Consider the following 24,917-nt stretch of genomic DNA (forward strand, 5'->3'; position numbering starts at 1 on the left):
ACGTCTCAACTGCCATCACACAACAACCATCAACCGCAACGCCGCTTCACAACAACAACAACGCCAACAGCCACGACCTTTACCTTCACAACTCGCTCTCGCAACCATCGCATCACCGCCATTCCAAGCGTCACCGTGGCCAGGGACCGCCACTTTAGGCCCTCCACCACCTTCGCCTCTCCTTCTGCGGCCGTTCCTGCGCCGCTTGTGGGCGCTGAGCGTCAGGCTGTCCTGGCCTCGTGCGGGACGCGCGCTGAGCCGCGGGTGCAAAAAGCAGCCTTTCCGAGGAAAAGTCGGATCAGGAATGATACACGCCCACTTCTGTTCCGTCCTATCAGCGAGCGCGGGGCGATTTGGCCCCGCCTCCAGGCGCGTCGGAGTAGAATCGATATATGCAAATTCGAGGATCAGGGGAGGTTCACGCCCACTTTTCCTCCATCCAATGGGCGAGCGTGGCTCCGCCCCCGAGCTCATCCTGATCCAGAAATTTGCATATGGGTTCTCCTGCCGTACTATAAAGCGCCGAGCGTGGGGCGAATTCAGTTTTGTTTTGGGTCGGAAGCAGTTGGAGGCAGTCGGAGTTTTGGGCTCGGGCGAGTTGGAGAGGTGTGGCGGCGGCAGAGTGTGGCAGCAGCAGTCAAGACGGGTCTGGAGGAGAGTCGGTCTGTCGGGGTTCGGAGTCTGTCGGGGAGTTGCAGAGAGGGGAAGCCGGGAACGCGGTCGAGGTCGCAGTGGAGTCGCTCATCGCGGGACCCAAGCAAGCCAGCTATCTTATTTCCCCAGAGCATCAACAACCCCCCCCTGTTTCCCCCCGCATTGGGATAGTGCGAAAAGGGGGCCCCCTTCCCACCCCATTCCAAGCAGTGCCAACGAAACCCGCGGAGGAGCGCGGAGTCAGGGCACCACCGCGACATTTGCGGCTCATCACAAGATGGGTAGGCTCCACCGGTCCCGCGCCCCAGGCCCCGTCTGCCCCCTTGTATTTGGGGGTGGCCCTTTTCTTTTGCTTTTGAGTATATGTTTGAGCTTTTTGAGCTTTTTCTCAACAATCCTCTGGAAGAAGTCTTTTCTTTCAAGCTTCTGGGTCTCACTATCTGCCATGACCTTTCCTGGGAAAGTCACATTTCCAACCTTGCCTCAAAAGCCAGTCGCCGACTGGGAATCCTCCGTCGTGCAAAGTCCTTCCTCGGCCCTCTTGAGCTCCTGACCACTTACAAAGCTTTTGTCCGTAGCCTGATGGAGTACTGCTCTCCCCTCTGGGCTGGTGCTCCTGCCTCCCACCTTTCTCGACTTCACGCTGTCGAAACCAGGGCTTTTAAGATCATTGGCATCTCCCGCAATGAAGCTGAGTCTTTGGGCCTCTCACTCAATCACCGCAGGTTGGTCGGTGGTCTTTCTGTCTTCTACCGACTCCTCTCCAGCCTTGCCCCCCCTGCTCTCTCTGCGATTTGTCCCAACCACATTTCCACAGGGCGCTCAAGGTCCGCCAACAACCCCCTTCTGGTAAAACTACCAAAATCACGAATCACTGCTCATCTTCACTCTTTCATTCCTCTTTTTTCCCGCCTTTGGAATAAACTTCCTCACTCTATTCTTTCCCATTCTTCCCTCCAGGCTTTCAAAACAGCTGTTCACCACCACCTCTTATCTTCCCCCATCCAAATCCTCGATCTTTTCTACCCCGTTAATCCACCCAAGCCCACTTCCTTCAATTCCCCTGCTTTCCTTCCTGAAAGTCCCTGTAATGTCCATCTTCTCCTCGCCATGTTCCCCGTCCCATCCCCATCCCTCTCCCTTCCACAGTTCACCTGTGTCTGTTCCCCAATGATTTGTCCCTTCCACTCCCGCCCCTCTTGTCTCATGCCTCCTTGCTGTGAGTTGTGTGTTAGCTCTCATACGAGCCTCGACCAAGGTATACAAAAAAAAAAAAAAAAAAAAAAAATGTGTTGTCGGCGCCGTCTGTAAAGTAAAACTGTGTAAGTGTTGCCGTGTGCTCGCGTAGTCAGTCGTAGATCTGCATTGTTGTGTTTTTTTGCAATTGCTTTTGGTGCATAATTGTTGTAATTGTGTATGTGTGCTATCCGTGTGCCGCGGAATAAATGTGCCTCATGTTGAACTGTTTTTCCCGTTTCGCTTCGTCTTTTCTTTAATTGAATCTCCATCTTACTTCACGTAAAGGGTTGGTAGTGGGCTAAATACGCCCGATAATTAATCGGAACCGTCGAGGTTGACGATAACACCGCTCGGTTATCCCGATAGTATGGAACGGGTCGCTTAAAGTGGCCCGTGTCCGGAGTCGACCTGCGGCGAGGTGTGATCGCCCAGTCTACCCTCCGTGTGGGTACTTAGGTAGGTCGAATTTGGCGAACAACCCTATCCCACGCGGGGGGCCGATTGGCACGATCGTGGTGAGGTCGAAAGGCCCACCCGTGACTAGTTCCCGGCGTTAGTCCGAGAGGGTCACGACAGAATTGTCCGTCCGGTGGGCGACGTCCCGCGATTCGAGTTACGTGGCCGCTTGCACGCCGACGGGCGCGAATTCCCAACAATATCAAACCTTGAAAAGGCACATCCTCAGGTCCCCAGCAATGTACCTGGCAAGTTTCAATTAGATCGGACCAGCGGTTGTCGAGAAACAGTGGTCACAGACACACACACAGACACACACACACACACACACACACACACACACACACACACACACACACACACACACACACACACACACACACACACACACACACACATTGCTGGAATTATAGATAGATGAAGTTACTTCAGAGAATCATAACAAGATTTGGAAGTTTTTTGATGTTGAACAGCAACTGCTGTATCACCGACAGAAGACTGTTGAAAGTTGCCAACAAGTAAGCATCCATTATCTAACTTGTGGGATGACCGATGCCAAGTGGTTGAAGATCATGTTCACCTCCACATGTTCTGATGTGTTTTAACACCTTGCAGCTGCTTATTTTCTCCTGCTGATGAAGCCATCAATCATAAATGGTCCTTAACCCAAATAGGACGGTCCATTTTGGCCTTTGTGCCTGAGTTTGACAAGTACGACACCACTTTGAATGACCACCAGATCTTTCTTCCACCAGACCTTTTGATCACATGCTGGATGCAGTGACTAATGCTGTGCCAAAATTAAATGTGCTCAACAACATACCCAAATTGATCAGGTGTGTGAACAAAAGGCTTCATTGGGAAAATAAAATCCAAAGGAATTAATCCTTCTCGGACTACTTTTAAAAATAAGAGGGTGTGGGGTGGGGAAACTCAAGAATGATGAGACCAAGAGAATCACCACCATCACAACACAGTTGTTGTGGAATATTCAAATTACAGGCTTGGGGATTTTATTTGGTTTCATGAAGAAAAGTATGATTATTTTACAAATATTGCACATTTATTTTCAAAGTGAGAACAGAACTTCAATTCAAATGGCAAATATAACATTTCTATATTCGTAAGTCATCCTTCATCGGATTTGATCAGTTGCTTTATAAAAATGTTTGGAGAGAAATACTGATCTATCCATCACAGATAAATCCCATCTCATCTATCTATTACAGATAAATACCATCTCATCTATCCATCACAGATAAATCCCATATCATCTGTCCATCACAGATAAATCCCATCTCATCTCTCTCTCACAGAAATATCCCATCTCATCTAACAATCACAGACATATCCCATTTCATCTGTCTATCACAAATATATCCAATCTCATCCATCTATCACAGATAAATCCCATCTCATCCATCTATCACAGATATATCCCATCTCATCTATCTATCACAGATAAATCTCATCCATCGATCACAGATATATCCCATCTCATCTATCTATCACAAATATATCCAATCTCATCTATCTCGCACAGATAAATCCCATCTCGTCTGTTATCAGATAAATCCCATGTCATCTATCTATCACAGATATATCTCATCTCATCTATCTATCACAGATAAATCCCATCTCATCTATCTATCACAGATAAATCCCATCTCATCTATCTATCAAAGATAAATCCCATCTCATCTATCTATCACAGATAAATCCCTTCTGATCTATCTATCACAGATAATCCCATCTCATCTATCTTTCACAGATATATCTCATCTCATCTATCTTTCACAGATATATCCCATCTCATCCATCTATTGCAGATATATCCCATCTCATCTATCTTTCGCAGATAAATCCCATCTCATCTGTCTATCGCAGATAAATCCCATCTCATATATCTATCGTATATAAATCCCATTTCATCTGTTGATCACAGATATATCCCATCTCATCTATCTTTCACAGATCGATCGGAGATAAACCCCATCTCATCTGTCTATCACAGATATATCCCATCTCATCTGTCTATCATAGATATATCCCATCTCATCTGTCTATCATAGATATATCCCATCTCATCTGTCGATCGGAGATAAATCCCACCTCATCTATCTATCACAGATAAATCCCATCTCATCTGTCTATCATAGATAAATCCCATCTCATCTGTCTATCATAGATAAATCCCATCTCATCTATCGATCGTAGATAAATCCCATCTCATCTGTCTTTCACAGATAAATCCCATCTCATCTATCTCTCACAGATATATCCCATCTCATCTATCTTTCACAGATATATCCCATCTCATCTATCTTTCACAGATATATCTCATCTTATCTATCTATCGTAGATACATCCCATCTCATTTCTCCCTCACAGATATATCCCATCTCATCTGTCTATCACAGAAATATCCCATCTCATCTATCTATCGCAGATAAATCCCATCTCATCTGTCTTTCACAGATCTATCCCATCTCATCTATCCATCATCGATAAATCTCATCTGTCTGTCACAGATATATTCCATCTCATCTATCTGGCGTTGACAAATCCCATCTCATCTTTCTATCACGAATATATCCCATCTCATCTATCTCTCACAGATATTGTTGTGGGCCGGGTTCGGTAGTGAGGACGAACGCCAGACGGAGCAGTTGGGCCGTCTCCTACACCGGAATTGAAAGGTCGTCACCCCAGATAACTCAGGAGTCGACGGGACACTTAAAGGACCGTGGTCGTCAATATATCGATGGCGTAAGGTTGGGTCCACTTGTCTATTCCAATTTACCTAAGTACTCACGCCGTCTTGCTACCGAGGAAACCACACCCTCGGCCGATTCTGTCCGAACCGAGTGGCGTGTACCGACTCCGGTCCAGCGTACCGAGCAGGAGTTACCAGAGCCGCACTAGTCCCAAACACAACTCACCGGCCAAACGGCCTCACTAGTTCTCAATACGCACCGTGCTGGGTCAATGAAAGGAAGTGACAAACAACGAGCTGGTACATTGAACAATTGGGGGTTTATTTATCAGGGGGCGGGGGGGGCACAAAGAGCAGAGTTATCCGAATATGCAGGAAAATCTACAATGAACAAAAGCACTTAAGAATTCTATTTATCAGACTGGTGCCACACACACACACACACACACACACACACACACACACACACACACACACACACACACACACACACACACACACACACACACACACACACACACACACACACACACACACACACACACACACACACACACAATAAATGGACCCCGTGGGGTCTTTATTCGGTCCCTCAGCTCAGGAGGGAAAGGCAAGCTGGGGACCAGGGCTCAGCTTGTACCTGGTCGTCGGATGGAAGGCGCTACGCGATGCGGCACCTGATAAAGGTCGGCGGTCCGATCCCCAGTCGCACGTGAGGGACTCGTGGTTAGTTGCAGAGCTCGCGTGGTGAATCGTCGGGGTCCACAGAACTCCTCATGCCAACGCCAACGACAACGATAACAACCACGACAATGACAATGACCTTCCGTCCACATCACTCCCGTTTTTCTACCAACAATGCCTCAGAGCTTCTCTGGAACTTTATGGACCTCCCTCAGTGGGGAGGGGCCTTGGTCAGCACACCTCGCTGTTCGCCTCTAATTGGCCAGGATCCTCTGGTCACAGCCTTCCTGGGTATGGTTTCGGCCATGCCCCGAGAAAGCCGCCCTCCCCTCCACGCGTGTTTGAGGAAGGTGGATGGTGGTGAAGCCCCTTTGCGTGTGGAACGTTCGTGGAAGCCGAGGACTGGGACCGTGATGCAAGTCTCACGGCAACTTGCAAGGCAAGGCAAGTCAAGGGACGAGCAGCCAACGATGCTGATGGAGTGTGATGGGCAGGTGGTGAGATATAATAACCTAACTACAAAATAACTCGTAGCGCACACACTAAATTCCCATTAGACAGAAGGAAGGATTCTAACTATAAACACATACTTAACAAAATAACTAAGCTAAGGGACTGCCATCTGTTTGTGTGCAAATGGCTTCCAGATTCGTAATACTACCCCCTCCCCTTTCTACAGACTCGTCCCAAGTCATGAATTTTAGTGTGCCATGCAGGTGTAGGTTTTTTCCCCCAGTACGTTTTACTTACGGATCCCTGAGTGCGACATTGGTATACATGTCCCAAAAATAAATAACCTAGTGCGCTGCTGAACTAAACTATCAGACTCACACGGCCAACTTAACTAAATTGCCGGCGCTAGACAGACACACAGGTGGGTTGCAAAACTTATATACATTTTCTTATATTTGCACTAACCATGGCCCAGGACCTGTTATCTGTGGGAAGGAAAAGTCATTGGTGCAAAACACACACAGATGGATGCATGGGCTGTGCAAACGCAGTCCTTGTGGAGTGGCTGCCTGCAGGGCAGCCCTTGCAAAACACTGGAGGTGGATGGTCCAGGCACATGGTTGAGATGGTGACACAAGGGCAATGCAAACAAGGGCAAGCAGGCATGGGGTCAAGGCAAAGGCAGGCAAGTGAGGCAAGGCAAATGCGGACCAGCAAATGCAGCACAACAGGCCGGCATATGAAGCTGGCTGGCCTCTGGTCTGGTCCATGAGGTTCTGTGGCGGGAGTGCGGTGGTGCCGGCCGGTCAAGAAATGGGCTCAGACCTACCCTACCGTCTCCCCCCCCTAACCTATCGCCTTTGCCTGTCTTTATCCATACTCACTCCCTTAGTTTGCAACAACAAAATTTAGACTTCCCCTTTTTTATTTATTTATTTTATTTAATAAGTGCTTGTCCCTAACCCTCCTATTGTCTGTCCAGCTAACCTATCCTGTCAACCTCGCCGACTCCCAACCCCTAAGATCCTTTTTGGAGGGGGATAAGGGAGAGACTTGTGTCCTGCCTCGAGGCCCAACAAAGCCTCAAAATAGCCTCGACAGAGTTCAGCAATCTTCCCAAAGTGGGCCCAGTGGCCTACAGAGAGTGAAGGGATGGTTGGTGCGAAGGGGTACACATTTCCTATCTCTCCGCGCATTCATTAAACTTTAATCTATGCCCGGGGCTTTTCAACACGCCTGTCACTTTAAACTATCGGTTCCAGCAACCATGATTCCCGTCGCCTGTGTTGGTATTCCCGATCAATTTGGGCCTGGCCCTCAAATTTTCTCTCGTGTCCTTGCACAATCTCGTGGCTGGGCAGTGTGGCTCAACTGGCAGGGATTTCCGTCTGCCGAACTCAAACTATGGCACCCCCGGGCCCTGGGGCTGTCTCCGAGCCTACCTGCTCCCCATGAACACTGGGAGTGCCCTTCCTGGCTACTCCCCTGTATATGTCCATGTGGCATCTCGGTGCTATGGGTCCCAGTTCCGACGGGCTACCCATGCCCAGTACACTATCCCGGTCCCTTGGACCCATGGCCTACTCTGGCCTACTAGTCCGGTGCGCGGGATGCCCTCAACTCAATACGATTATTTCAACAGCGACGCTCCCGGCCGGTCAATGAACTCTTGTACGCTTCCAAAAGGTATCGTGCCTTCGCGTACACCACCAACAACAGAACGACCTCCTTTTGGTAAATTTAACTAACCCACTAACATTACACTGACCCCAGGGTCCCTTTGGTGGGATTCACTCCTCCCCCCAATCATTCGTTCGCACCATGCATTCCACATTCACTCCACTCACACACTCGGGCCCGCTGACCCACATTCATTCATTGTACATATATTTTTGTTTCATTTTACTCACATCGCCAGCTACATCCCCACTAACTAGCTCGTGACCCTCATCATCCCTTAAACTAGTGCACGTTCCATTTAATTCTACTGCTAAGCTATGTCCCCACGACACATTCCATGTCTGTCCGTGTCTCCAAATCCATTTCTAAATCTAACCTAACATTCCCACTAACTATTCCACGGGCCCCATGAGGAACTACTCATGCCCCATGAGGCTGGTCTAACTCATGCTAAACCCTTCCCACTAACTAGTGCTCCTTTGCCTGGCCCTCAAATTTTCTCTTGTGCCCTTGCACAATCTCGTGGCTGGGCAGCGTGGCCCAACTGGCAGAGACTTCCGTCTGCTGAATTCAAACGATGGCACCTCCGGGCCCTGAGGCTGTCTCCGGGCCTACCTGCTCCCTATGAACGCGGGGAGTGCCCTTCCCGGCTACTCCCCCGTATATGCCCAGGTGGCATCTCGGTGCTAAGGGTCGTGCATCCAGAGTTTTTTTTCCAGTGCCGGATTTACAATGGACCATGGTGCAAATGTTGCAGCTGAACCAGAGCCCACAAAAAGGGGGCCCCAAAATAAATGAAAAAAAATACATATACAGGAATTTTTTTTTTTTACACTTTTTTATGCAATGTAATACTGATGCTGTCGCGTTTCCTGTAAATAAACCTTACTGTAAGTTTTGTTTCATTTCTAAAAATAAAATTTCATTTTACGGTTTGGTAGTTTTTTTTGGGGATTACATATATATGGGGGTACCATAATCTTTTCAGTGCTTCGGGCCTCAAAAGGTCTTAATCCGACCCTGCGCCTTATTTGACCCTTTCGAGAACTGTAGATTTTTTTCAGACCCTTTGGACAATTTAAGACTACTGGGCACTTTGCAAGTCTTTGCATACTTTAGATCCCTTTTGTCCTTTCGCCTTTCAACCCCTTTAGCACCTTCGACCCTTTGTGCTGCTGAGATCCCTTCGACACGTCAAACCTTTCGTCCCCTTTTGACCTTTTAAAACACTAAGCCACTTTCGACCCCGAAGAAAAACGAAAAAAACAATTGCTCCAATAATCGTTTTTGACAAATTTTTTGGTGCACCATTCACGTCGCATCACAAGTTGCAATGGACTAATCGAAACTAATATCCCAAAGCGAAACTGAAACGACTGATCTGTGGATCATCAGATAGGAAACAAGAATGAAATGTTGTGAGATATACTGAATGAAAATTTCCGAAAGCAAAGCTATAGTTGCGGACTGAAGAAGTGATGTGGAGAGGAATGGGTGCCAGTCGGTCATCGGTTGGTGTGGAGAGAACTTCGGTGATCCAAAACATGCCGAAATCCGTTTCCCATCCAAACTTTTGTCAAATCACCCTCACTCCCAAGCAGTACTTTGGAGGTACAACAAGCATGGATTGAAAATCCTCACTGGTAGAATGGAACAAGGTTGTTGAGGTTGCCATCTGCACGTTGAATTCCCATTTCTACCAATATACACTCATTTGCGGTGAGACGCCTATGAACCCGTCAGTATGGTGTGCTCTGCCAGTGCAGGTGTATATTTGCTTCCTAAAAGCTTTTATTGTAGTTTCATAATATACATGGATTCTTTGGCAGAGATATGGTCGGTTTGGGGGGAGGGGCTGCACCCCCCCCCACCCCATTCCCACATCCGATCAATCGTTGTGCTCACTCGTCGTGTAACCAAATTCATGGATTCTAAAGGTGTGGATTCCATTGTGTTGGTGTTCAGACTGCTGTGCATGTTTGTTAAACTCTGCCAGCAGGGTTGGATTCACTGGGCTGCATTTGAAATATCTTTTTTCAGAGGTCTAGGTTTTCTCAACGGTTCCTATATGTTTTTTGCATGCTCAATTCAGAAATGTATCTAATTTCGCTAAATCAGGTCAAGTTTTTCTGCTATCTCAATATTAAGGAAAAAAAAATAATCAAAAATTTTGTTTTTTTTTAATTCAAAATCAGACTTACATTGACAGAAAATGTACAAACTATACGTATAATGACACACAATTACACTTAATGTGGAAGAAAGTGCCTTCTCAATTACTTTCATTTCAATTTCAGAAAAATATAGATAAATCGTTTCTGGCAACACCCAACTTCCGTCGCTCCAGCAGTCGCTGTTTTCCTTCGTCTTTTTAATGTTGAATTTCACATTAACGGTACTTGTGCGTGATTTTATATATACTTTGTACATTTTCTGTCAATGTAAGTCTGATTTTGAATTTTAAAGAATGCTAATTAAAAAAACAAAAATTTTGATTATTTTTTTTTCCTTAAAATTGAGATAGCATAAAAACTTGACCTGATTGAGCAAAATGAGATACATTTCTAAATTCAGCATGCAAAAAGCATATGGGAACCGTTGAGAAAACCTTGAACTCTGAAGTTATGCAGACCAGTGTTATCCTTTTACCAAAAGGTATTCCGACGAGGAAACATTGGTGTCAAGAACTGGTGTTGATTGGATTTTGTGAAATTCCTTGTGAACTTTGCACCTTTTACCAGTATTGATCCCAGTTTGTGCTTGAGAGAGATACCTCCATGAATTCCTGATGTTCATTGATTGAGGGATGGGATCGAAGCAGTGCTCAGTAGTGAGCTGTGTGGTTTTTAATATGTTTTCAAACATGTTACTTTCATAATTTCTGATTTGTGCAACAGAAAACAGAAACTTTATTGTCAATGACACTGTCGTGTTTCTGCCATACAGGTCGAGCAAATGTCACAACAAATGGAAGTGAACAACGAACGAATCAATATGATGACATTGAAAAATGAAGGACTTTCAGAGAGTCTAATAAACGTTATGAGCAAGCTGTCAGACATGGAACGTCAGCTTCAGCAGCAGCGACAACACCATGAGGAGGAGAAACAACAGCATGAGGAGGAGCGACAACAGCATAAGGAGGTGAAACAACAGCATGAGGAGGAGCGACAACAGCATGAGGAGGAGCGACAAGCGCATGAGGAGGAGCGACAACAGCATGAGAAGGAGCGACAACAGCATGAGGAGGAGCGACAGAGGCAGCAACAGAATCACGTTGAGAACTGCCAACAAGTAAGCAATCATTATTTTGCATTTGCGGCTACAGATGACAAGAGGGTGAAGATCATGTTCACATCCATATGTTCTAATGGGTTTTAAATTTTAACACCTTGCAGGTGATGCTTGTCATGAGACATTTACAAATGAAGTTTACTTCTGTGGAGAAGTGATGCTTGAAAATATTGCACTAAATGAAGTGTTGAGCAAGACACATGTCGGTGTGCTCCATTTATTATGTCTGTGAAACTTCCATGACATGAACGACATTTAAACAACTTTGATAGTATTTTCTATCTTTTCCCAAAGACTATTTTTTTGCTTTTCATAAGTTTCAGATCCCTCATGATTTTCTACTGTTGATGTGTGGGTGTTTGTGTCTGATTTAAAGCCATTTAATTCAAGGCTGAAAGGCAACAAAAGGTGAAAATTTTAAAAGGGGGTGTCGACTTTTTATCAGCAATATATATATATATATATATATATATATATATATATATATATATATATATATATATATATATATATATATATTAAAAAGCTGATATATATATATATTATAATACCAAGCTTGCACACTAAAAACTCTGCTCGCCGTCACACGATCCCTATGAAATTGCTATGGTACTTAGCGGACATGCCGACAATGTTTGGGAATTCTTGGCGTTCCATAGTACCACTTGCATTTTGCACAATGCATATTTTTGTCATTCCCCGTGTACAGTCTGTCATCTGCTACCAGCTATGTTGTACTGCGATCTAGTGCATGTGCACGGGTATCACTAGTATATATGTATATATATATATATATATATATATATATATATATATATATATATATATATATATATATATATATATATATGTTGCATACATACGGACATACCTTGAATAACGTGTGTGTCCATAACTCCAAAACCATGAAACCGAGCAGCCTGAACCTTTGTATGGATACCAAGGGAACACCAAGGAAGTGTGGGAGTGAAAATTGTGTGTTTGGGTTAATTTGGTTAAAACACCCCTTTTTAAGATAATTAGCTGCCTTATTGAGTTACATCCTTTATCATACTCCTCTTCGGACACCTTACTCCATCAACGGGGTCTTGATTCTTCAGTTTTTTTGGCCTGCTCAACAATGCCTTCACTTGGAACAGGCTGAAACGATTTCTTCACGATAATATTGTTCTTCACTTTCCTCACTCATATCTTCGAATACCTGATCATCATCCCTACAAATTGCTCGATACATTGCAATGCTGATTGCATTGCTGATTGCCTGGAGTCGCCGAGGTTTGAGGTTTTATTTCATTTCCCGAACATGCCATAACCTCGAGGATGTCTGAAACAAATGCATATTACAACATTTAAGTTCCATAATTGAACTTAGCAGCAGTTCCCACTGTTAAAATTGTGTTCCTTTGTCCAATTTGGACATATTTGACATTTCGTCTCCTAAATTCACGACCTAAATTCCGTGTGTTCGGTGGGAGACGACTCCACTGCTCCACCTCGTGGCCGTTTATCGCCACCGATACCCAGCCCAGTAACAATTGGTGTCAGGAGTGGGATTCGAACCCCTCTGCCTCCAAAAAATTAACGGGATTCGGATCAGGGGTGTAGGGAGCAACCCCCCCTCCCCGTTTCCCCCAAATTGCGAGCGAGTAAAATGTCTTTCTCAATACACAACATGGCAAGCCAATATGAGCTGGCTCAGGTGGGTTTAGGTGTAAGTTTAGAGGAACCAGTGGCCCAGGACACCCCCATGCATGAAGATGTGCCCCCGCAACCAAACTCAGAGGTGGTAATGGGTACGGGGGTGGCGGCGAATAACCCCCTCCCTCAAATGTCCCTCCCAACCCCCGGCGGATCCGCGCCCAAACGAAGCCAATCGGCTTCGTCAGGGTCATTTGACATGGGCCAGTTAAAGGAAATGCTGGCGCAGATGCAGAACCGCATGGATGCAAATTTGCAAGGAATGCAAAAAGAAATGAATGCGAATGCACAACGAATGCAAAGCCAAATGGATGACATGAAGGGGGATTTGGAGTGCAAAATGGATGCGAGCGCGCAAAGCATGAAGGGGGATTTGGAGCGCAAAATGGCTGCGAGCGCGCAAAGCATGAAGGGGGATCTGCAACGCAAAATGGATGAGGGCAGGGGTGAAATGCAGTGCATGGGGTTAAACCTGTGGGTGAGATTGGACGAGGTGAAAGGTGAGATGTGGACCATGGAACAAAACATGGCGGAGGAGATCGGCATTATCTGATCGGGAGATGACCGAGCTACAAGGGAGTGTAAAAGGTGTTTGGTCCGCAATGGAGGTGGGTAAGGAGGACGTGACGGACAAAATAACTACGGTTGGATGAGAGGAAGACAAACTCGGACAAGGGGTGAAAGAAATTAAGAAAGAACAAGCGCAATTAAAGAAGGAGATGGAAAGAAACGCGACGGCAACAGAAGGACTGAGACAAGACCAGCAAGAGGTAAGGGAGAATTAGAGGCCGTAAAAGAAGGGTGTAGGGCGAGGCACGAAGAGATGACGGAAATCGTTGGAGAATTAGGACAAAGGGTAGAGACGGAGACGCGGGAACTGGGAGAACGTTTAGAAAAACACATGGATGAGACAAAAGAAGGGTTTAAATTGTCAAAGGAGGAATTAGTAGAGACACAAGGGGAAATAGAGCAGGTAAGGGACAAACTGAATAAAGTAAAAGATGAGCAGGCACGAATGGAGGGGAAGGTAAGGGAAATTAAAACAGAGCTTGTGGTATGTATTGAGACTTGATGCAAGAAGCAGGATGGCCTCCTTAAGGCCTAAGGCACAGTTGCTCTACGACGAGGATACGGCGGCCGAACGCCCTCTGAATTGACAGAAACGTGCGGTGGCCCTTCGCCGTTTGGCTATCTTTTACAGGCCGTAGGGGTCGCCGTGGAATTATAACGCAGAGTTATAACTTTTTTCATTTCTACGTTGGCCGTAGCAATTCGACATGCCGTAGTTGTTTCGTCGTTGTGTTCCACGTCGACCGTACGTAGGGCGTATGGTGGGCTTGCGTTATTCGTGCAGCTGCCGTAGTCTCTTATCAATGAAAAATGAATTTTGCCCTAAAAACCGAATACATATTAAAAAACCGAACACAACGAAGCGTTCATGTTTGTTCACGTGTCTCCCCCACCTGTTCGACCCGCATCTTCGCGCTTTGTTCATTCAGTTCGTCGGTGGAAACCCTCGTGAAAGCATCTCTCGTGTGTCGATCGCTACTTTACCTCGTGTTTTCACCTTGATTTGTGCTGTTTTTTTTTTTTTTACTCATCTTGTGTTTTAATTAATAACAAAAAAGCAATCCGATCACGTGGTGTGACGGACTGTCGGGCAAGGATTTAATTTCACAGAAAAACCGGTTGTAATTTGGAATATCCATGATTACCTCAGCCCGATGCGTTTGATGAAAGTGATTGTGGTTCTGGTGGCATCATGTTTGATGAGCTGCCCTGGGGGCAGCGCTCGCAGAGTGCGCCAGCGATCGGAACCCAGGCCGGAGCACGAGCCTGTGTCAACCTTTGGGATGGTGATTGTACCAGTTTACATCCAATACACCGCCACCGAAGGTCATTTACTCATCTTATTTCACCTTAAATATGGGGAATTTCAGTTGAAAGTGTCTCGAAAGTGGGTTTTCTTGGGGTCCAGGAACAGATTAATTCACTCCATTATTTCTTATTGGGAAAATAGTTTGGGAATCGAACTTTTTGCAATCCAAACAGCCTCCTGGAACGAATTTAATTCGGATATTGGGGACACCACGAACTGGTATATTCCGAACTGTTATATTTTTATTTCAGTAAAAAAAGAACTGGTATACATACCCACTCGTTAACGTCCGTCTGGCCGCACGTTCGCCTTAGGGCCCCCCTGCGGTTGCCTTGTGGGCACCTTGAGGCTACTTTGCGTCTGCCTTGAAAATTCTATGGCCGCTGCAGGGACGTCCTAGCGTCACCGTGCGACATCAAATCAAAGACCGTACGGCACCTCCACGTTTTCGGTCTCCACAATTTCTAAATACGGCGTGCGGCTCCCCAAAAAAAAAACATATGTGACTGCAACATTGTGTGACCATGGAAATACTGCGGCCGCCGTATAATTGCTGGTGGCCGTAGATTTTGGAGACCCCACGGCCGCCGTGGCAAAGAAGAAAATACGCTCTCTCGAAGCAGATCGCGACCAGGTGAGTCTGGTGTCACCAAACGAGGTAGGACGGTCCCGTGGTGCGAGCGGGTATATACCGAGTTTGGGGGGGGGCAGAGGCCACAGGGTCTCTTGGCCTAATACGGGCCCCCAGTATGATTGAACCAGAATGTATGCTGAATGCGAGTGGGATGGCATGGGGGAGTACGCAAGACGGTGCGGGGCACGCACCGACCCAGACGGGGGTGACAAACGGCCCGAGCGAATGGCTCGGGCTCCGCAGGAGTAGGGCACCACTGGAATCCGGGGGGTCCGGCCCTCCATTTATCCCTCAGGGACTGGTGAGTGGGGTTCGGAACACGGGAGGCCGGACGGTGCCACTGGCTCCGTAGGACGGAAAGACCGACCTGACGGCGTATTTGGCCCAGGTTGACCACGTGGCCAGGGGTAATGGCTGGAGCATGGAGGAGAGCGGGATCCAGCTTGTGCCGGCACTGCGCAGTGCGGCGGCCGAGGTCCTGACCACGATGCCCCCGGGAAGGATAACATTGGCAGGCCTCCTTTCGGCCCTAAATGACTGATTTGGAGTGGAACAGCAGAGCGAGCTTGTTAAAGCTCAGCTCAGTGGGCGTAAACGTCAGCCCCACGAAAAGATGGGGGATTTGGCATACGACATTCGCCGCGCGGTGGGGATCGCGCATGCAAATATGGCACTGCTCTACCAAGAAGACCTTGCCCTGGACTATTTTATCCAGGCTCTTGCGGGCACCGACACCGGGGCCCTGCTGACAACATTTCGCCCGGAAAACCTCCAGAAGGCGGCCGACGCTGCTGACTGGTGGGAGACAGCAAAGCCGCCTGGCTGGAGGATCCGAGCGACATGCGATAGCTGTCCAGCAGGTAGGCTCTGTGGACAACCGTGCACCGGGAGCCGGGGCTGGTCTTGGCTCCCGAGCAGAGCTGGAGGCAATGGTCCGGGACATGGTCGACTGACAGTTAGCGGGGCCAGGGCCAGGGCAGGCGGCTCACAGGCGGACACATGATGGGCCATTGGCGGATACCCCAATTCGGAATGAGGGGGGGGTATAATTTGGAATACCGGAGGCATGCACCTTACCCGGTGAGGTGTTTTAACTGTGGTCAGATGGGCCACCTGCAGCAGCGGTGTAGGGCCCCATGCAGGGAAAGGCCTCGGCCCCCCAGACCACCATCTCCACCCAGTACAAACCGGAATAGCTGGCCCTCAACACCACCCCCACCCCCCCCCCACCCCCTCACCTGCTAGTCCCAGGGAAACTAATGAGTGCCGAACATATAGGGCCGTGTTGGGCAGACCCAGATGTGGAAGAGCCCTCAGAGCTGCGACAGGTCATTTATTGTGGCCAAATTGGCACTGGTAGTTTAACAATTAGGTGCAAAATTGACGGCGCAGGGGTAGACAGCATTGTGGGCACAGGAGCAAGCGCCACGATCATCAGCCCTGTGGTCCTTAATTTGAGTATGGACGGTGGGATGAGATCCACCGTCTGCAAAATCGTAGTTTGCAGCGAGCGACCAGGGCAATAGCCCCCATTATAGGGCGTGGTTTCGTGACCCTTAAATTGTGCATGGTTAAAAGGAGAATTGAGGTTTGGGTGGCGGATGTGTGCGACCCATGCTTAATTGGGTAAGATGTGCTGACCGCCGGTGGTTGTAAAATCAACTTGGGCCAAGGAGTCATGCAGTTGGGTGGTGAGGAGTTGCCATTGGGGGGCTTGAGCATGGATGAGAAGGTCGAGCTGGAGGTTCCCAACTCCGTTGTCATCCCCATGGGTGCCGAGGCAGTAATCCCGGCACGGTGGCAGGCATACCCAACCTGGCAGGGCTCCTGCGGCCTGGCCGAACTAATGGCGGGGCAATCGACCCCGAGGTTTAGTCGTGGGCCGCACTCTGGTAAATACCAACGGGCCTATCGTGCCCGTCAGGGTAATAAACGTGAGCACGGAACGACACACTATTGGATGGGGCACGAAGGTGGCAGATTGCACCCCAGTGGTACGAGTCGCAGAGCTGGGGGACAATAACATCGAGTCGGACCGGCCCCAGAGGGGGTCTCCAGAGCCTGTTAGGAATTGGCCCGATCCCATTTGCGAGATGGTAAATCGGAATCATGCAGATTTGGAGGACGCCCAGCGGCAGGCCTTGCACAAACTGGTCAACCGACATATAGAAATCTTCTCCTTGTCACCCGAGGATATTGGACGTACGGGCCTGGTGAAACATCAGATCCACACCGATAGGGCCCGGCCTGTCTGTCAGCCCGCTTGATGGCTCCCTTGGAGCAAGAGAGAGGAGGCTGATGAACAGGTAGAAAAGATTGTCAACGCAGGTGTCATTGAGCCCTCGGGAAGTCCTTGGATGTCACCAGTTGTGTTGGTCAAAAAGAAGGATGGGACCACGCGTTTCTGCTTGGACTATCATCAGCTTAACAACGTGACACTCAAAGACTCCTACCCCCTCCCTCGAAGTGACGATACCCTCGACGCCGTTTCAGGCTCTAAATGGTTTTCAACTTTAGACCTCAAGAGTGGGTATTGGCAGGTGGAGATGGATCAGACGGGGAAGGAGAAAACGGCATTTTCTACAGGGAAGGGACTGTATCAGTTCACTGTGATGCCGTTCGGTTTGTGCAACGCCCCCGCCACCTTTGAGAGATTGATGGAGCGTGTGCTGGGAGGCATGCCATGGCAATCATGCCTGGTGTACCTGGATGACGTCCTGTACATGCGAAAACATTTTCCCAGGCAATAGCTAATTTGGATCAGGTGTTTGGGCGCCTCAGGCAGGCAGTGTTGAAGTTGGGCCCGGGGAAATGTACATTGTTCACAAAGCAAGTGGCCTATCTCGGACATGTGATAGGCCGCGATGGGGTGAAAACCGATCCAGGGAAAATTACAGCGGTAGAGGAGTGGCCCATACCTCGAAACGTCAAACAGTTACGGGGTTTTTTGGGTCTATGCTCCTACTACCGGCGCTTTGTGGCAAAATTTGCGGACATAGCGAGACCCCTTCACCGGCTTACAGAGAAGGGGTCGAGATTTAATTAGACAGGGGAATGCCATCAGGCCTTCCCCAAATCAAAGGTGTGTTTGACACCCACACCCATTTTTCCATACCCCACCGATGACGGGATGTATACCCTGGACACGGATGCAAGCCAGGAAGGATTGGGGGCAGTCTTGTCTCAGACACAGGGGGCGTGGAAAGAGTGATCGCGTGTTACAGTCGGGCCATGAGTAGGCCCGAACGAAATTATTGTGTCACTCGCAAGGAACGATTGGCCATGCTGTCTGCCATGAGCCAATTCCACCCGTACTTGTATGGGAGGAAATTTTTGGTTCAAATTGACCATTCCTCCTTGCAATGGCTCTTAGGGTTCAAGAAACCAGAGGGCCATATTGCAAGGTGGTTGGAAAAGTTGCAGCAGTACGATTTTAATGTGGCCAATACAGTCGATAACGCTCATGGGAATGCTGATGCGCTCTCTCGACGCCGCTGTCTGGGGGAAAACTGTAAATATTGCACGAGGCACGAGGAGAGGGACCAATTGGCAGACACCTCCCATAAGCTCCTCGTCCGTGCAGCCCGGGTGGTAGGCCCAATTTTGCCACTAACCATGGATGAAGAATTTGGCGATTTGGCGTGGAGCACGGCCCAACGGGAAGATCCCGTGTTAGGGCCCGTGTACGAGTGGGTTCGAGTAAATAAGAGACCCAGTGGGGAGGAGATCACCCCATTCGGAGCGCGAACAAAGGCGTACTGGGCTCAGTGGAAAACCCTCGAAATGAGGGACAACTTGTATTGCAAGTGGGTGGAGATTCCCTTAGAAAGAACTTCTTGGCTGGTAGTAGTTCCAGACCAATTTAAGACCCAAATTTTGGAACAGGTGCACGGTACCCGCCCCGGCAGGCATTTGGGCAGGACCAAAACAACATCTCGGGTCCGTCAGTGGTTTTATTGGGTCAACATGGGGCGCAATGTTCAGGACTGGGTCAATCATGCGACGCCTGTTCTGCTAAAAAGGGACCGGCACGGAGGATGGGGGCCCCGCTCCAACGACATCAGGTTGGGGCCCCCCTTGAGCGAGTGGCCATGGACATTTTGGGACCACTGCCCCCACTCGCCAAGATAATCGATACATCCTCGTGATTATGGACTACTTCACTAAATGGCCGGAGGTCTATGCCCTTCCCAACCAAGAAGCTGGGGTTGTGGCACAGGCCTTCGTAGAAAGATTTATGTCGGCACGGGATTCCAGAGGAGCTGCACACCGACCAGGGTGGAAATTTTGAGAGTGAATTACTAAAAGAAGTGTGCAGTCTCCTATCAATTCGAAAGACACTTACAATGCCCCGAAGGCCACAATCCGACGGCATGGTGGGGAGGTTCAACAGAACCTTAATACAACAATTGGCCCTCTTCACCGCCGATTGTCAGGATGAGTAGGACGAACATCTCCCGTGTTTGCTGATGGTCTCTCGAACGAGTCAGCATGGAGCCACCGCCTGCAGCCCGGCGCTGCTCATGTACTGATGGGAGCTGTGAGCTCCCGTCGATTTGCTGTGCAGCCCGACGCCTGAGCGTCCCTCCGGACTACCAGGGAAGGGCTACACATGTCACTTGGAGGAAGGCATGGAACGAGTCCATGCCTTCGCACGCCGGCAGCTCCAACAGGCGGGTGTGAAAATGAAGCGCTGGTACGACCACTGGAGCCAGGCGAGTGAATATTCCCCGGGGACGAAGATTTGGTTCTTCAATCCCCGGAGGAGGAAGGGCAGATGCCCGAAACTCACCTCACCCTGGCAGGGCCCGGGGGTCATCCTGGTGCAAATTAGTGACGTGGTCATAAAGATCAAAATGGGACCACGCCACCATGGGCCCTTCCCCGTATCGTCCACGCGGACCGCCTGAGATCCTCTAAGGGTAACCTTATGCCCTCATGGATGGATCGGACCGGAGTGGCCGGAGCCAGGACCACCGCTCCCACGGAGACGCAAGGCTCTTCGAGCCTTGCCCCGAGTACACGGCCCCGGCAGAGATGTGGCAGTCATCCTGTTTGGACATCGGAGCACGAGTTAGTGGGAAGGGTTTTGCGTCGATAAACCGGCCTCATGGGAGCATGAGCCGTCCTCCATGGGGCCTGTGGACTAGTTCGTGGGAAAATAGATTTAGAATGAATTAAGGAGACATGGACGGAGATGGAATGTGTAGTGGAGACGTAGCCAAGCTACGTAGATTAAATGGAACGTGAGTTAGAGTAAGGCACAACGAGGGAGCATGAGATAGTTAGGGGAACATAGGTCGATTGTGGAGTGAATGGAAAAATTGAAAGAAGCATGTTGAGTGAGTGTGGGTCAGCGGGCCCAAGTGTGTGAGCGGAGTGAATGTGGAATGCATGGTGCGAATGAATGATTGGGGGGAGGAGTGAATCCCACCCAAGGGACCCCGGGGTCAGTGTAATGTTAGTTAAATTTACCAAAAGGAGTCGTTCTGTGTTGGTGGTGTATGAAAGCACAAAACCCATTTGGAGGGGTGCAAGAGTTCATTGACTGGCTGGGAGCATGGCTGTTGTAATGAGCGTATCGAGTAGAGGGCACCCCGGGCTCCGGACGAGTCGGCCAGAGTAGGCCATGGGTCCAAGGGACTGGGATAGTGTACTGGGCACGGGTGGCCCATCGGAAACGGGACCCGTAGCACTGAGATGCCACGTGGGCATATACGGGGGAGTAGCCGGGAAGGGCACTCCCCGCATTCATCGGGAGCAGGTAGGCTCGGAGACATCCTCAGGGCCCAGAGGTGCCGTAGTTTGAGTTCGGCAGAGGGTCGTCCCTGCAAATTGAGCCACGCTGCCCAGCCACGGAATTGTGCAAGGGCACGAGAGAAAATTTGAGGCAGGGCCCAAATTAATAATGGCCACCAACACAGGCGACGGGAATAGTGGTTGTTGGAACCGATAGCTTAAAGTGACCGACATTTTGAAAAGCCCTGGGGATAGTTTAAAGTTTAATAAATGCTCGGATAGATAGGAAATGTACCCCTTCGCACCATCCATCCCTTCGCTCTCCGTAGGCTGATGGACTCACTTTGGGAAAATTGCTGAACTCTGTGGAGGCTATTCTGGGGCTTCATTGGGCCTCGAGACAGGACGCTAGTCTCTCCATTAGTCCCATCCAAAAAAGGAACTTAGGGGTTGGGAGTAGATGGACAGATTAGGTAAGCCGGACAAAGACGATAAAGGGGGTTCGGGAGACGAAATTATGGAGAGAAAAAAAAAAAATTAAAATAAAATAAAAAGGGGCTAAATTTTGTTGGTTCTTTGTTGCAAACTAAGGGAGTGGGTATGGACAACGATGGCAGAGGCGATAGGTTGGGGGGGAGACAGTAGGGTAGGTCCGAGCCCGTTTTCGGAGCTGCCAGCATGACCGCACTCCCTCCAGAACCTCACGGACCAGACCAGAGGCCGGCCAGCTTCATGAGCCGACCTGAGAGTGTGCTGTATCTCTGGTCCACTTTTGCCATGCCTCGTTGCCTGCCTTTTGTTTTGACCCCATGCCTGCTGCCCTTGTTTGCATTGCCCCATGTCACCATCCAACCATGTGCGCCAGGACCATCTTCAAGTGTGTTTTGCAGAGACTGCCCGGCAGGCAGCCGCACCACATGAGGACTGCATTGCGCAGCCCATGCATCATTTGCATCCAGTCCATTTTGTGTTTTGTGTCCATCCATTCAAAGGAGCCAGGGACTGCATTGAGTAGCCTGGCTACCTCCTTCTTGCATAAAGGCCAGTTCAAATGGCCTGTGGGATGGCGCATGGCCTGCCGTGTTAGGGCGAGCTGCCTCCAGCAGCTGGGGTATGAAAGGAACACCCAATGGGGACATTTTGAGCAGGCCCTGAGGACGACTGACCTTCAGCTGCTGTGCACTCACCCACATAAAATGACTGTTAACTTGCTGTGCCTCTTTCCCACAGATAAGAGGTGCTGGGCCATGGTTAGTGTAAATAGTTAAAATTGTAAATAAGTTATTGACCCACCTGTTGTTTGTCTTAGCGCCGGCAATGGAGTTAAGTCGTCTGTGTGAGTCTGATAGTTTAGTTATGCAGCGCACTCGATAATTTATTTTTGGGACATGTATGAAAAAATGTCGCACTCAGGGATCCGTAGGTAAATTGTACTTGGGGAAAACTTACACATGCTGGTCACACGCAAATTTGACGACTCGGGACGAGTCTGTAAAAAGGGAGGGGGTAGTGTTGCGAATTTGGAAGCTTACTGCACACAACAGTCAGGTCCTATAGATCAGCTATATCAGTAAGTATGTGTTTCTAGTTAGGGTCCCGTCCTATGTTTAATGGGTGATTAATTGTACGTGCGCTTTGAGTTATTTTATAGTTCGGATTTTTACATTTAAACAACAACAACGCCCATCTTCGCTTCTTCCCCATCTTCGCTTCTTCACCATCGGCCTTTCCCACGCGCATGCTTGTCAAGCACAGCCATGGGCGGAGTCCAATGTGCCAGGCGGGGTTTCTTTGGATGTTGGCGTCTTGGATTTCGCTCCAAATACGGGCATGGTGCCCCTCTCAGCCAATCGGAGGGGTGTGAACACGTCTTCCACCTCTCGGCCAATGGGGAGCCAACGCAACATATTCCTGCTCGACTTCCTGATCCAGGGGTGGAGACATGAGCACCCCACCCCCCCCCCGAGTAATCTCGGACAGCCGGGAGATCGCCAGACACGCCTGTCCAATGAGGAGGGGAATGACACGAGATGGATCCTTCCCACCTCTCAAGAAAAAGGGATAATTGTGTGGGGGCGACCCGCCGAGAGAGTTTTCACGCCGTGAATCGCCTGCCTGCGAGCTGGAGGAGAATCGCTTGCCTGCCTGCCTTGCTGACTTGCTTTTGCCTGCCTCGTCGCCTGTTTTGCCGGTGGAGCGTGCCAGTGCCAAACGCTACCCTCCGTACCTGGTGCTTGGAGCGGAATCGTGTTGCGGGTTCGAGTCCCGCCGGTCCAGATCGTCAAGAACCGCACGAAGCGGGAAGGTCCAAGCCAATCTTATCACTCCTTATCAAACAATATCACTCCTGTACACCCTTTAGATCCAATTATGTCATTGAAACCTCTTTGACCTTAACACCCTTTCACACCCATTTAGACCCTTTTGCGACATATACACCTTATTCGACCCTTTCCAGACTTGTACATTTTTTTTTAGACCTCTTGGCACTTTGCAACCTTTTGGATACTTTTGATCCCTTTTGTTCTTTCGCCTTTTGACCCCTTTAGACCTGTCGGGCTCTTTTTGACACTAAAACTTTCGACCCCTTTATGACCCTTAAAACACTTTAGCACCTTCGACCTTTGTGCTGCTTTGACCCCTTCGACCCTGAAAACCTTTTGACCTTTTTAGATGCTGAGCCACTTGAGACCTCTGAGAGAATGTAAAATAAAAATTGCTCCAAAAATCGTTGTTGACAAACTTCTTCATACACCATTCACATGGCATCACAAGTTGCAATGACTAATCAAAACTAATATCCCCAAGCGAAACTGATGTTGGAAAGTGAAACTTAAACTACTGATCTCTGGATAATCAGATAGGAAGCCAGAAAATGAAATACGGTGAGACACACCGAATGGAAATTTCTGAAAGTAAAGCTATGGGGAGGATAGAGAAAGCGGCTGGTTGCGGACTGAAGTAGTGATGTGGAGAGGGATAAGTGCTTGTTGGTCATCGGTTGGTGTGGAGAGAACTTCGGTAATCCAAAACATGCCTAAATCCTAAGTCCATTTCCCAGCCAAACTTTTGTCAAATCACCCTCACTCCCAAGCAGTACTTTGGAGGTACAACAAGCATGGATTTGAAATCATCAGTGGTAGAATGGAACAAGGTTGTTGAGGTTACCATCTCCACCCACTGCGATATCTGCACATTGAATTCCCATTTGTATAAATATACTCATTTGAGGTGAGACGGTTATGAACCTGTCAGTATGGTGTACCCTGCCAGTACAGGTGTATATTAGCTTCCCAAATGTTTTTATTGTAGTTTCAGAACATACATGGATTCTTTGGCAAATATACGGTCAGTATGGGGGGGGGGTTGCACCGATCCTCCGCCCCCCCCCCCAGTCCAACATTCGATCAATTGCTGCGTTCACTCGCAGTGGAACCAAATTCATGGATTCCAAAGGTGGATATACCATTGTGTTGGTGTTCAGACTGCTGTGCATGTTTGTTAAACTCTGCCAGCAGTGTTCGATTATCCTTTTTCCAAAAGGTATTCCAACGAGGAAACATTGGTGTCTTGAACTTGTGTCGATTCGACTTTGTGAAATTCCTTGTCAACTTTGCACCTTTTACCAGTATTGATCCCAGTTTGTGCTTGAGAGAGATACCTCCATGAATTCCTGATGTTCATTGATTGAGGGATGGGATCGAAGCAGTGCTCAGTGGTGAGCTGTGTGTTTTTTAAAATGTTTTACTACATGTCACTTTCTTTATTTATGATTATGTGCAACAGAAAAC

General features: G+C 48.6%; 1 protein-coding gene across 1 annotated transcript in view; it reads left to right on the forward strand.

The window, feature by feature from the left end:
- The window catches only part of LOC147033418 (uncharacterized), an 80,873-nt gene that overhangs the window by 8,273 nt on the left and 47,683 nt on the right, over positions 1-24,917 (forward strand). The window contains exon 3 of the mRNA XM_085854281.1: positions 10,829-11,176. Within this exon, the coding sequence (XP_085710407.1) occupies positions 10,829-11,176 (348 nt within the window). The remainder of the gene's footprint in view (positions 1-10,828; positions 11,177-24,917) is intronic.

Source organism: Eptatretus burgeri, chromosome 2, assembly GCF_056783735.1.
Source record: "Eptatretus burgeri isolate ZD-2024b chromosome 2, Ebu_testis_v1, whole genome shotgun sequence".
NCBI classification, from domain to species: Eukaryota; Metazoa; Chordata; class Myxini; order Myxiniformes; family Myxinidae; genus Eptatretus; species Eptatretus burgeri.